The sequence below is a fragment of the Ixodes scapularis genome, unplaced genomic scaffold (genome assembly GCF_016920785.2).
Source record: "Ixodes scapularis isolate PalLabHiFi unplaced genomic scaffold, ASM1692078v2 PGA_scaffold2__306_contigs__length_199485367, whole genome shotgun sequence".
NCBI lineage: Eukaryota > Metazoa > Arthropoda > Arachnida > Ixodida > Ixodidae > Ixodes > Ixodes scapularis.
Window position 1 is genome coordinate 194634995 of NW_024609857.1, and position 14365 is coordinate 194649359.

Consider the following 14365-nt stretch of genomic DNA (forward strand, 5'->3'; position numbering starts at 1 on the left):
GAGGGCGCCACTAAAGCACATGTTGGATAGGCTGTATAAAGCAAGCGGCCAGGGCGGCTCGCATTGCATTTGCTGCGCGATTAAAGACTAATTCGGCATAACACTTCATTGGCCACAAACGACAGGAAACACGGGTAAAGATCAGTTCAGAACGGGAGCCACCTAGCGCTGCCATACCGCCAAATGGCAAAATCGCCAGCCAAGCCCGCGCCGAAAGCCTTCGGAACGCTCGGAACCGGTCGGATCCTCGAGCCGGTATACGACCGCAGCGCTGCTGCATACATCCGAAACCTTTCTATGCTCGCTGTTCGTCGGAGCCTCATCCCACTAGCCTTCTCTAGTATGCGCCGTTTTTTCCGCCGCTAGGCGGTGGGTATGTTGACGGGTCATTTCTTGTTTCCGTACTTTATAAACTGCATTTGTTTCTTTTCTGATCTAAAATACTGAACAAAAACTACTTGTATGCATAAATGAAACGGTTCGCGACACTTATATTTTGTATCTCGACTAGAAAAAAAGATTTTAGCTGCTCTGACGAGTAGTAAGCCCAGGACCAAAGACGTCACATATCGCGCGCTTTCGCCAACGCGGGTCGCCCTCGTAGGTGGAGGAGGTTTCCGCGTCGTCCGGTTAAAATATGACTCACTGATATTTAGTTACTCCCTCCGTGCCCGCTGGCTTGCCCCAACCCCAAGAGAGGTGGAAACCGCAAAAAAGATAGACGCTTAAGTATGATTGCAGGGCCTCTTTAAGAAACATTTAGGCAGAACTAGGTCGTAATATTTGACATGTGCTCTTCTTAGGTGATATTAAAGACGACAGCATAGTTTTTTTCAAAAACAAAAATGAAGCGGAGCTATACTCTTTAATTAATTTCACTTTAGGAAGCTCATGTTAAAATAAATTGAATTAGTATATTAAAGACTGTCAACACTGCGTTCTTCTTTAACCAGTTCAATACCACATAATTACCCCTCCCCCCGCATGGCCGGTTTTTTCCTTCAAAGAAAGGTGGCAACTCTACTCTACTTTGACACCCCTACTAACGTGTCTGGCTTTAGCTAGTGCTACCACATTTACTTTGATGTTGACGCTTCTTGCATGCACAAAAACACCGTAAAGGTTTTGACATTGGTGCACAACAGAAGTTTAGGTTACATATCGTTTTAGCAACATTACACAACTTTTTAAAAGGTTCTCCAATTTTTTTAGAAGCTTCAATAGGAAAATGAGACCCATTCGAGACAGCTAATGCTATTCATCTTTACCTTTCATTGGCCACCATTTTCCCCAAAAAAATTTTTGAGAATCGCTTGCAACTTTTGAATAATATAACAGCAAGCTCCGAAACTTTGGCATCCGGTCCGGACCACTAGCACTACATTGGGGCAGAGACTGAGCATTCAGCAAAGCATACATTACTTCATACTTACAGCGAAAAAAAAAACGTAAATATTTTTTGAGGTAATCAATGTTTAAACAATTCTATGCAGTTTACCCACACTGTAGGCAAAGCCCATTTTCTGCAGTATTGAGCAATCCACACATATTAAGGGTCAATCTCTTTAGCAAGTACCGATAATGAGCGAAAGCTGTGTGTGACAATAAAAGAAAATATATGCCTTACGTTGGGTAACTCGTGATGCCTTGGTCAGCACAGAGGGTTGTGTCCACGGTACAGTCCACCTGCATTTACAAATATGGTCAATCAAGACCTCTGTCATAGCCTCTAGGAGAAAGCTTGAGCCTTTGACGCCAGAACCGGCCATCAAAACGGGAGAGACAGAGGACAGAACATGACGAGGATAGAAGGGTGGTGGCACCCCCAGAAATTCATGGGTGTTGCATTACCGAGAGGCGCATTAAGGGGGGACACTACCCGGAGAAAAAAAGATTCTTCAAAAAAACATTGATTTTGAAAAATTACATATTTACATCCATCTACATCCAGAGAGTATTCCCAGAAATTTTCACTAGTTTACACTGCATAGTTAATTTTTTATAAATTATTTTCTGTCCACCAAAGCTAAAGGAAAGGTAGGGTTTGGAGCACTTTAAACACATTTTTCTCCGTTCCACTTTTTTGTAAAAATTCCATTTTAGTCAATCTATCGTTTGAAAATGGAAATACAGGCAAGGCTCGTTCTTCACTTTTCCTGACTGAAATTTAATAAGGAATGCGCCTATGGAGTTTGTTTGTCACTTTACGGATGTCTTTTATAAAAAATGTTGACATTTTGTCGGAGACACAGAAGACCAAAAAGTTGACCAATTTCGCAGAAGAGAAAATTGATAGAAATCAATTACTTTTTACAAAAACCTTTCCATAGGCACACCTCCCAGGCATTCTGCTACATATCTAGCGAATAAAAATCTTTAATATTGTGATAGTTTTCTGACGATAGATTAACTAAACAGTGTAGGGGTGTTGCTGATAGAAGCTGCCGTAATTTCCTTCCCAATTAACCGACAGACCTTAAAATTTTGTTATGCACCCTCTAGCATGACCACCAGCCTACCCTGTAAATTTCATTAATTTTAAGCCAAGGGTTCAAAAGTTGACCCTCCCAGGGGGTGTCTCCCCTTAAGAAGGCTTGGAGCCAAGAGGAACTTGGAACATTGTCGCTTATGGCGCTCTTACTCCCAAATCGTCCTCGTCTTCTTCGACATGCACATTCCCAATCAGGTGCTTCTTGATGCGAAGCCACCCCCTTCTAGGCGTCATTTGTCCTTAGCAGTTTGGTGCGAGCAATACCCCACCGTTCCATGTTATTTTGTGCCTGTAAAATAGTCCCGGAAACCACACTTAGCCAAATTCGCAAAGTATTGATCCCGCAAAAATAAAGTTGTTTACAGCGTATTCAGGGTTCTCCCCACGGTGGGCGGCAGCGGCTTTGCCACCCACCGCCTCAACTGACAGCCCGTTCTTTGACTGAGCGCCCACCACTCGATTATGCCACAGGATGACGATGAGATTTTGCCTGTGCACATGACTGCAGACAGTCGTACTCAGCAGGCCAGCATACCACCACATTATCGCCTGTTATCACATCGCCCACTGCCGCCACTCCTTCAAACAAGGAGAGCGGAGCCGCAGAGCGCCGCTGGCCGTGCAGGGAGGGCGAGTGCTCGGCCGAGGAGAAGCGCAAAACATAGCCTCCTCTATACTCCAAAGCCTAGCAGTTCAACGACAGAGCCATAGAGTGCCCAGTCGCAGATTTGGAGAGCGAGGATCTGGTAGCACAGAGCATTTCTCGGGGGGCCTGTAGTCAGCGCACAGCTTTTGCAGCGGCGAGGACCCGAAACAAGGTTTTCAAACCCGACGAGAAAAGAAGCAGTAGCGCCAGTAACGCAAGGAGCCATGAGCGGACATTCCATCGCTCGGGACAAGCGAGTTTCAGCTTCTCACCGCAGCGGGGCGCCTGTCCCGCTGCGGTGAGAAGCTGAAACTCGCTTGTCGTCGTCTGCCGCTCCACCTTTTCACTTTCGGCGGCCGCGTCTTGCGGCGATCTGCCATGCTTTGGCAGTATAGAGGAGACTATGCAGATGCGAAGAACGTGCACTGCGCAGCAGTTCTCTCCGCAGGCGGTGATTGGCCGAGAGCAGAAAGTTGAGAGGACTTTTCTTTTGCTGCTCAATGCCTGCTCACGCCGTGGCTTGCTTTATCTTTGCCTTGCCTTTCCTCCCCCCCCCCCCCCCCCCCCCTTTTTTTCCAGGGCATTTTTTTTTTTTTTTTGTTATCACCGCGGCGTGGCGCCACTTACAGGGCCGCGAAGTTCGACAGCCTACGCAAAATGCTTTCTGTTCGCAAGCCAGATTGTGCCGCATTGCAAACTACCTTCTCCCCCTCCCCCGAGTGTGTTAAAAGATGTTTCGCTAAAAGTCAATCTGTTTTAGCGACACACGATCAACTCCAAAGCCCCTTGATGCGTAGACCTTTATTGAGGCATCTTTATATAAACCTTTTCCACAAGGGCGCCGCCATCTTGAATTGTCGTCACTTCCAGTATGGGCGACGAAAAAAAAGTAAAACGTTTCAACCCGTAACTAGTAAAAAAATAGAGGCGAGCCAAAACGAGAATGTGTGACGGTTAGGCTTATATCCTAAATGTCTTCTATTGGCGCGGCAACGGCAAAGTTACGTTTTCGCCCATACTGGAAGTGACGTCAATTCAAGATGGCGGCGCCCTTGTGGAAAAGGTCTATAGGCTGGTGTTTTGTTCCGACAGCTTGCATCTTGGTCACCATGAAAACCAAAAGAGATCCGTAAACAACTGTGCAGTACCGGACACATTCTCGTCTGTCTGTTTGTAGAAGTCACTGTGCCCAATAAAGTACCACAAATTCATCACCACCATTAGTATGGCTACATTTAAACTGCTAAATGAGCCAACAGATGGCAGTGAGTTTCAGAGGGAGCCTCTGAACATTATGCTGCCTGTATTCCGTCCTAGCTCCACACCCTACAACAAGACAAAGCCAGGCTTCGTCAGGGTCAGACCGGCTTGCTCACCTTAGCGATGGTCACCTTGCTCTCCTCCTTCGCCTCGTTGTACTTCTCGGCCAGTTCGTCCCAGGTCGGTGCTAGCCTCTTACAGTGGCCACACCTGGAGCAGAGGGTGACAACGGGACACGCCACTGAAACCCCTGGGCTGCTTTGAGCAACGGCAAACGTCCCACTTCGAGCATTTTTCCTTTGTGCTGGGATGCGCCACTCACGAGCCTGATAGCAGAAAGAAGCGAAAGGAAATTCCATACATTTTTTATTCGCAAGTTTTTTCGATGCAAGAAGGTTTAGACGTGTTTTGTTTTTTAGCCAAGACAACATTCTGACACCAGAATGTTTTCTTGGTTAAAAAGACAGAACTGCACCTTAAAAGCCAAGAAAATTCATTTTTCACAAAAAGAACACATACTTCACTCGTGAAATGGTAAATACATTTTAACAATCAAAGCAAGAAAAAAAATGTTGCGATGCTTTTTTGTTGGTTTCCACGTGCGGAGGTAGGCAAAACCAATGCAATCCAAGGAGTTTGTCTGCTATCAGACACTCCAGACTCGCCAGGGGCGCTGCAATCAGTTTTTCCTTGCATGCCACGGGAGTTTCCAATATTAGTTTTCGAACAATTTGTTATTACTATTATTATTATTATTAGTGTCATATTCAATACAGGTTCAACTCTGATAGTGCCGAATATTGGACAAAAATTTGGAAGTTGAATTGAATATGAACACTAGAATGCATTCTCAATGTTCACAAAACTAAATAAGGGCCTGTGTTTTATCAGTGTTTCGGTGACGACTGCATCTAAATGCGTTAGACAGGCACGTAGCCAGGATTTTAGTCCAAAGGGGGGGGGGGGGGGGGGGGTGCCCGCCCATGACAAAATGCTGTATGAGGGGGAGGGGGAAAGGAGGTCCCAGCAAAATGGAAGACTTTGGAAGTGGACCCGGGCCCCAGTGGCCCCCCCTTGCTATGTGCCTGGCATTAGAGCTGATGGTATTATCGAGGCTATGGCCACATTTACACGTCAAACTTAAAGGGATACTGAATAGAAACTTAAAATATACCTCTCAAGTTCAGAAATAAGTTAAACATCTTCGACTCTATCTGCTAATTACAATCGCAGGCTTGTATTTTGAACGGATGGCTGGATTTTTAGTTCCAAAGAACCGATTGCAGAGAGCGTTCAAAGACCAACCATCGGAGAGTGCAATGAATCGCGGGAGACGTAACGTTAAGTGGCCCGGCACGGGCACAAAGCTGCTTGGGGGCTGGCGTGCTCGTGAGCTCCGTCAGTTGATGTTGTCAACGTGTTATAACCTGGCCGTTTTAGTGGCCCCTCCTTGCTCCCTGCAGGAGTTGAATAGGCCGGGAGAGAAAAGAAATCCGGTTCGACAGGGCTCGCACGCACACAGCTTGTCGTCATACTTACACGAAGCAGGGCTGCTTTTAAGCACACTGACATGATGACATTTGGTTTACTACTTTTATATCATGTTTTGGCGTCCTTTCGGGCAAAAGATTGGTGTCTGTGGTGCGATTAGAATGTGGTTGACATGTAGAGAATAAAATAGGTGCTAGAATTTTGTAGCAGTATCCCTTTAAACTCAGGACACACCTGACAGGTGTGTCCATCCATCCACGCCTTGACATGCAACGTGCAGAACGAATGAACAGATATGGCTGAAATGTTTGAATCGGGCGATGTCTTGCGCCACCTAGCCCTAGCACCTCACTCGATGCTGCGGAGAGTGACGGATTATTAGAAGTGACCGGTTTAATTATCACTGCTCTATGTATTTGGACATAATACTTTCTTTTATATGTCCTAGTTCTAGCCTCGAATAACAACGAGCTCCCCCGTAAATTATCATACCCAATGTTCCTTCCTTATTTCCTGTTTTCGTCCCCTATACATTGTTAAGGCTTATTTTCCATTCATTTTTTCCTCCCACATCTTTCTCTTGGCTTCTTTTACTTCCTTTTCACAGAGGTAGTCTGTTCTGCCCCTGCACTTGACTGTATTTTAATTGTAGTTGTCGGGTTCGGTTTGTTCATTTCGTGTTTAAACTTTTCATGTATGTGTGTCCTCAGTTCTGTCTAGCCTTTGTTCAACTTCCTGATCAGCTCTCTCGCCTCGAAAGATGCCCAGCTGGTGTATTCCCATGCACACCCAGTGCCCACACTCTTCTGCCGGATCTCTAACTCGACCTCAGGATTTCATGCATAATACCGAGTTACCAAAAGACAACCACGGTACCCTGACTCCTCTCCATATCCCCCTAACAACTTCATAACTTGTAATCTCATAGCACCCTAAGCTTCATAATTGCTGCATTCCTTTTTCCTTTCTTTAGCATATTTTCTTCCGAATCTTTTAAGTACTGTTTTCCCTCATTCAGCCCTACTCCTAGGTATTTCTACTTCTCTACGTGTTCTATTGAAATGTCTTGAATTTTCAGTGGGTCCGCCTTCTCATCCTTAGAAACCATTATTCCCTACTTGTCGCTACTCAAGTTTAGGCCCAGAGAGTCTCCTTCATCTCCACAAATCTTAATGTAACCTATCCCGGCTATCTGTTAACAGTACAATGTCGTCTGCATAGAACATTCCTGGTAGAACTTGGTTTTCTTTCCACCTTTCTGTCCGTATATGACACATCAAAACCTAGACTGCACTCTTCTCATTTCTTTTCTATTCTACTCGGGTATGTCATAAAAACTAGAGGTGGTAGGGGGCAACCCTGCCCGAGTTCTCTTTTTGTTTCCGCCGGTTGTTATTTCGGCTTTGAATCCAATGCATGGCCTAGACTGGATTTGTCGGCTGTTCCCTTTGTATCGGGTGAGCAGAGCTTACGCTCCGCTCTAAGCAGAATTTATTGCCCATTTTTCCGGCCCCAAGTCCTCGCTCAGGACACTTAAAGGCGTTTCTGGCTCAATTTCCCTGACTGGGCTCACTTTTTTTACAATATTCTTGACAATTCCCCGATTTTTCCCGGTAATCAAAATTTCCGACAATTTCCAATTTTTCCGGTCGCTAGACACCCCGGATGTGCTCTGGCAAACGCTTCAAAAGTTGTGATTCCACAATATTTGCTCGGGACAGCGGCCAAACTCGCATGCTCTGTGGTATTGTTTCACGCTACTCAGCATGGAGTTAAAAACTTTCTTTTGTGTTCCTTTAAATGCTTCCCATCTGCCGGCATGGTGAAACGATGTCGCTTGGCGACGGTATTCTTCGGAACGATCAATAGTTAAGATGCAAGCATGGTAAAGGGCAGTGTTGGGAAGTACTTTGGGTACATTGTACTTGAGTACTACTTTAATTAGGTTTAGGAAACTTGTACTTTACTTGAAGTACATTCTCTGAGTATGTACTTGTACTCTACTTAAAGTATTTTTTCCGGTACTTTCCGAGGAAAGTACAATTTCCGACCTCAAAGTGCATTCCCCAAATTCGGTCTGGTTAAATTTGTATCACGAAATGATGCTTTGTCAGCTCCAAAGAAATACTGGGAGGGATATTCTACTCTCACCAGAGACGTGAGCAGACGATGCATCGCTCCACTTGTTCCGGGGGGGGGGTTTCCCCATAGCTTTTTAAACTCTGGCTACTTCTTGGTTGGTCAGCGCAAGCAAGGAGGTTTAAAATATCAGGAGAGCAAAATTAATCATAATCTATCAACTGAAACTGTAGTGCGGAACAATTAAACTTTCAAGTCGAAGAAAAAGACAACAGAGATGAATGTCACAATGTTTTGAGACATTCTCTTTTGTTTTTTCCTTCGACTTGAAAGTTCTTAATTTTTTCGCACCACAATCTCAGGTGTCACATTATGATTAATTATCACCAGCTCGCTTTCACACTCACTGTTCTTTTTTTTCATTAAATAAAGGACACTCCTCTATGAGAGGGTTGCTTGCGGAAGCTACGGGGCTGATGTCATGCTCCCTCTAGTACATTTAAACCCCTTGGGAGCAACAATGCAGTGCAAGCGGCGCCAGACTCGGAAGAGCGACTTCTGAATTTGGCTTCGTTCCTTAAAATAACTACTTTGTGGCCACTTTATCAAATATCCACCGCTGTTTTAGGAAATAGGTCATGCAGCCCTGCTTACCCCTGGGCAATGCATACCAGTTAAAAATCACTCTATAGGGGAATGAAAGGGCATCATGAAAGATTGTGTTAAAATACTTTTACTTCACTTTAAAAGTACATTTTATTTATAGTACTTTATTTAAAGTACATTGCACCCAGTGTACTTGCTACTTTACTTAAAGTACATCACGTCTCATTTACTTTGAACTTTACTTGAAGTACCTTTTAGATGTACTTTACCGAACACTAATAAAGGGCTGAAGGAAAAACCGAAAAAAGACATGGATAATCATTTACTTTTTTTCAATCCAGAAATAAAACTGAAAGAAAAACAGGTGCTGGCCACTTATCACTCGCAGCACCATTGGCCGCCAAGTGTGATTTGCCCGTGCTGCAAAGCACGTGAGCTCAGTCGTTCGGCTGGTGTCCAAAGCGATGAGCAAAGATTGTAGAATCACGGCTGCTGGAGCGGCGTCCATCACCGTTTCAATCAGACCAAAGCGCGTCGCGTTGAAGCGAGCAAACAAAAAAAGACGCTGCGCAGGTCTCGACAGCAGGCGGCGTGCCATCGAGGAAGGCGGCTATGCAGTTCGGTCAGCACTCTGGTGTTATCCAAACTTTTGCTCCTGACAGTACCACAGTGAACAGCAATGCGGATTGCCTGGACACCACTAAGCACCATGATAGAGTATGGAGATACAGGTGTTTATACGTGTTCCAACTCAGCAAGGCAGTGCATTAGCTACTTGAATTATGCGCACTGAAGGCCAATTTTACTTGGTTTCTTTTTTAGTAGTTGTTGAGGGCGCTGAGGGGCAGCATTCGGTGCTTTCCAGAAAAGTGTTGGGATTTGCACGCGCGAGCAGTGGCGGCATAGGGAAGCATAAATAGAAGGCTCTGTCCAGGCTGGGGTGTGTCTAGTCACTCTTGACAACTGAGCCTGCTCTGGCTTCCTGACTGTCGGGTTGCATGGCGGAAACTCGGCGCCCACTTTGGCTCCGCCCCAGTCGCTACAGCTGTCACCGCAGCGAGTCCTTCCTGCTGGGCTGTCAGGGCCATCAGACGGCCTCGACATTCCACCTCATAGCTTACACTCAATCCACCATGAGGCCACTCGCTCAGTAAATTCCATTTATTGTAAACACAGCACCAGCGGTGGAGCCCTCCGAGCTGTCTGACATCGACATGGTGAACTGCATCCTAGTCTTCAGACACCATGTAGCAGTATTCACGAAGGACGAGGCCACTACTGCTGGGCTTAAGACACGAGCGCGCACCTCGTTATCCTTTATTCAATGCCGATAGGTTGTTTTCACTGACGTAATTTCGTTTACCATTTTGTTGTTGTGAGCTGTCTGGCGTGTGCCAAACTCGAGCATTCCAAGGATCTACATGACCCCTCAAATACGTAAAGCACAGAAGCTTATGTCATACCACGGTGGCATCTCAACTGGTTGCGATGTAATCCTTCGAAGTAGTAAATTTGCTTGAAAAAACGAACTAACAACGAAATGGCGGATCGACGTCATGTGCAAACAACCTATTGCCAAACGACACCTGTGCACATGCTTCATTAAAATCATCTGGTGGGCTAGTTGGCTATACAACTTGGTAAAATTAGCGCCTAAAATTACCCCTTCTTTCACTGACAATTTCTCATGTTTTCTTTTATTCCTGTGCCTTTCTTTTAACTGTCAGTACTTTGTCTTTCTCGCTATTAAACGCCAGTTGTGAGTAGCGCTCTGTCCTGTTTCTACGTTCCCCCTCCCTTGTATTTGCGCTACCAAGACGCACACGCGGCACCTCAGGGAATCGCCGCACTGACAGGTCTGTGTCGGCCGAAAGGCCTCGCGCATTTTACACGGAGGACGACGAAAAGAGGAACTCACCACGGCGCGAAGAACTTGACGAAGTGGGCGGACTTGCCGACGGCCTCCTGAAAGGCCGCTTCGTCGTACTTCACGACGTTGTCTTTGTACAAGTCCGAGCTCCGCACGACGCCCCACAGGCTCGTGGCGACGGCGCAAAAGGTGACCAGTGTGCGCCTCATCTTGAATCTACTCGTGCACCGATCCCAACTGATGCTCTCGAACTAGGCGAATTAATGACTAGTTTGGACAGAATCCCACTTTTCGGGTGATCACGCCGCCCCCCACACTCAAACGCTTTGTTTTTGTCGTTGGATGTGCTTGGCATGGCTTGGAGTTGACTAGGCAGCTTGACTAGATACTGTAACTGCTCTTTGCTGCTGTGCGTCGTGCGTACTACGCTACCTCGTTGGTACTACGACAACTATGACTGCCTACGACCTTGAATAATAATATATTTAATAAAGTTTTTGTTTCTTGAGGAGTTTTTATAATAACCAGACAGATCAGATCGCTGATCGCCATGTCGCCACATCCGGCTGATGTCACCGCGGCCAACAACAAAACAGAATTTATCCGACTTTAGGCAAGCCAAGTCGCTTTGTGCAGGCTGGTGCGGGACGTGTGCAGTTGTGATTTGTGTGTTGTGTGTATGTGTGCTGTTTTTCTGATATTTCTCGAGGGAGCGCGTGCATTAGCGTTCTCAAAGCGCTGCCAGCGTGTGAAGGTGTGAAGCTGCTTAATCTGCGAGCTGATTAGTGCCGCCTCCCCAAGAACGGTACCGAGCAAGCCGCCGAAGCAAGAAAAGATGCCCAGAAAGGCGCGGAGAAGGGGCCGCGACGCGCCTGTGGTCGCCGCCACCGCCGGCCGGGCTTCCAACGTGTCCACGCGAGCCAAAACAGCGGCCGGTAAACTGGTTGCGAAGGAAGAACAACAGCCGGAGCCCGTCCAAACCCCTGTCGAGACCCCCGAGGAGCCGGTCGAAGAAAACGACGTTGAGCCGGCGGGGGACGACGACGTGATCGAGACGGCTCAGTCGGACGATGAAGACCCGGACGACGAAATGGAAGACGGCATGTTCGAACCCCTCGTGCTGGACATGACGGACGACGACGAAGGTCCCGAAGCAGCCGCCGGTGAGAGCCCGGACGCCGCCGTTGGCGCCGAAGAGGAAAAGACCGAGGTTAGAGCTCCCGAAACTGGAGACGCGAAAACCGCCGAAGATGCCAGCGAAGCCGCGGCTGGCCAGGAGAACTTGGAAGCCTTGGCGGAAGTAGAAGACGAAGATACCGGCGGTGAGTCGGCTGTGGAAAATGACGACTCAGCTGCTGAAAGGGAGAAGGTACACCAGGGTGCTGAACGGGACAATGTGGTCGCCGCTGCGCCCGATGAAGCTACCTTCGAGTCTCGGGTAGACAAGGACAACGAGGCTGCTGTTGAAGATGCAGCTGGTGGCGATGCCGCTGTTGAAGATGAAGCGGGCGGCGATGACGACGCTGCTATTGAGGATGACGCAGGCGGGGAGGACGAAGCTGCTGATCAAGATGAAGTCGATGGGGATGAAGAAGTAGCAGTTGAAGACGAAGTAAGTGGAGACAACGAAGCTGCTGATGTAGATGAAGATGAGTCTAATGTCGAAGACGAAGTAGGGGAAGATGACGAGGCTAATGTGGAAGATGAGGTAGGTGAAGACGACGAGGCGAATATCGATGATGAAACAAGGAAGAACGACGATGCAGCCGTCGATAATGAAGTAGGCGAAAATGACGAAGCTGCGGTGGAGGACGAGGCTGCTGCCGCTGAAGAGGAAGGAACCGGGGACGACGAGGCTGCTGAAGACGACGCCATTGTCAACGACGAGGTCGGCGAAGATGAAGAAGACGCCACAACCACAGACTCCACATGTGTAAAGGAAGAAGCTCCCCCAACGGAGAGTGCAAGCGAAGTCGTGGAGGAAGACGAAGAGAGTGAGGAGAAGACCGGCACAGACGTGATGGGAATAAACGGGCGGGACGTCAAAGAAAAGGGGGAGGGGATGGACGTGGACAAAAGTGTGGAGGCCGGTGCTCCCACGCCGCTCATAAAGCAGGAGCCCCGGGAGGAAGGCCAGGGCGACGAGGGAGAAGCTCCGCCAGAGGAGGAGTCGTTCCTGGTGTCGGACCTGCGCGACCTGTGCCCCTCGGCGCCCCTGGACCCCCCGGAGACCATCTCGGAGTCCTTGCGGGCCACCATTCAGTGCTCAGTCAAGCTCTTCATTGAGAGGCTCCTGCAGGCGAGCGAGGGCACCCCGACCGACTCCGAGGCCAAGGCGGCGCTGGACGATTCTGCGCCTGGGGTGAGAGTGAGACCCCAAACCACTTTTTCCATGCAAAAAATGCGTTGCCAAACGCCGAGCATTCGCCCAAATGTGGCGCCGATGGTCTGGACTACACGCTAACTTGTCGGAGCTCGCCGTTATCTTGGTGAAAGGTTACAAGAGTTTTGAAGGTTTTTAACGAGAAAACGGTGTTCGACGCATATTCGAAGACAAATCGTCTATCGAAAGAGGGCCCCATTTTCCCTCGCGAAAATTTCAAAAAGCACTCGGAACTTTCTAATAAAACTACGGTAGTTCCGAATGTTTGGCATCAGAATTAGACTGCTGGTGCTACATTTGGCCTAGAGCTAAAGAAGGTTTAAAAATGTAAAATTCATTTTTGAAAAAAAAAAAAAAAGAAGGCTATATTTTTTTCTGGAATACATTTATACTTTACCTTACAGTGGACCGCCGCAGAGGCAAGGAGCCATCTGGGCAATCCAGCCCCGCGAATGTATCGCGCCACTATGCACTCTGCATATCGCCGCACCGCTCCAAAAGATCCGCGACACTCGCGCAACATTGGATTAGCTTCAATAGCTCGTCGTAGCATCTGCTGCAATTCACTTCAAAGTGGAACGGTCAGTCCCAGTGGCATTAGCATCAGGGCCTGCTTAGCGATCGTTCCGAGCTGAGCTTTTCTACCGAGTAGTAAAGAGAATTTCGTTAAAGGGGCCGACAATTTTGAGTGCGGAGTGGTCGAGGTAGCCTTTCGTTTATTGACGAAGAGAAAAACATCTAAAAAGGAGGAGTTGGTTACTGAATCGAGAGCTAGCCGTTTCGGGGTGCCGACGTTCCGTCCCGAGCGAGTCTCGAGGAGCGTGTGCTGCGTGCCACGTGCCTGTACCGTGGCTCACCGTGCGAGTAGCAGTCCAATCGTTACCACGACATAGCCGCTACGAGTGCGATACTTTTTACTTTACGCGAGCTTGTTGGCGCTAGTTTGACCTTAGTATGCTCACCCACGACGCCGCTGACCAGAAAGCTTCTTCGGAGCAGTGTTGTTTGGAGGATAAATATTGTCTGTTTGGTCTCTCCTTCGCAAAACCCGATGACGTAATCGCGGGGTTCACAAAGCTGATGTATTTGTGGGGACTGGCGGCGATTGCAATATATCGTGGCTGCTCGTAAATAGGACGCAAGTACCGCACGAGCGCTCGATCTGGAATCGTGACAATCGATGCCTCGACGAACATTTGAGTAATGGCTAGTGTCCGGTCCCCGCAACGACGGAAATGTCTGGAAATCGGCACGTGCCCCGTGCTTTGCCAACCCCAGCGCCCGGCTGCAATGGATATTGGCGACATAAAATCGGCTTTGGATCACGTGTTCGCTTGTTCCGACTACGAGTGGAGAGCGTGAATGCTGCCTGCTCTTTGTTTTTTTCTCCAATGGCTATTGCGTGGAAAGAAAAATTAGTGCATGTCGTGGCAATTGCATGGAGAAAAAAACGAATACTCACCTCATAGGTTACGGACGTCGAGGATTAATACGTGCCTTGCACTGGCGTCATATCATCCATTTCTCACCGCAGCTGAA

At 47.8% G+C, this 14365-nt stretch overlaps 2 protein-coding genes across 2 annotated transcripts in view; one reads left to right on the forward strand and one right to left on the reverse strand.

The window, feature by feature from the left end:
* The window catches only part of LOC8028940 (thioredoxin domain-containing protein 5), a 51181-nt gene extending 40174 nt beyond the window's left edge, over nucleotides 1–11007 (reverse strand). The window contains exons 1-3 of the mRNA XM_002402352.5: nucleotides 10492–11007; nucleotides 4514–4607; nucleotides 1628–1686 (exon numbers count right to left, since the gene is read on the reverse strand). Coding sequence (XP_002402396.4) covers nucleotides 1628–1686; nucleotides 4514–4607; nucleotides 10492–10652 — 314 coding nt within the window. The 5' untranslated portion in view covers nucleotides 10653–11007. The remainder of the gene's footprint in view (nucleotides 1–1627; nucleotides 1687–4513; nucleotides 4608–10491) is intronic.
* A 65-nt stretch (nucleotides 11008–11072) lies between these two features.
* The window catches only part of LOC8028936, a 52683-nt gene continuing 49390 nt past the window's right edge, over nucleotides 11073–14365 (forward strand). The window contains exon 1 of the mRNA XM_002402354.4: nucleotides 11073–12805. Within this exon, the coding sequence (XP_002402398.4) occupies nucleotides 11279–12805 (1527 nt within the window). The 5' untranslated portion in view covers nucleotides 11073–11278. The remainder of the gene's footprint in view (nucleotides 12806–14365) is intronic.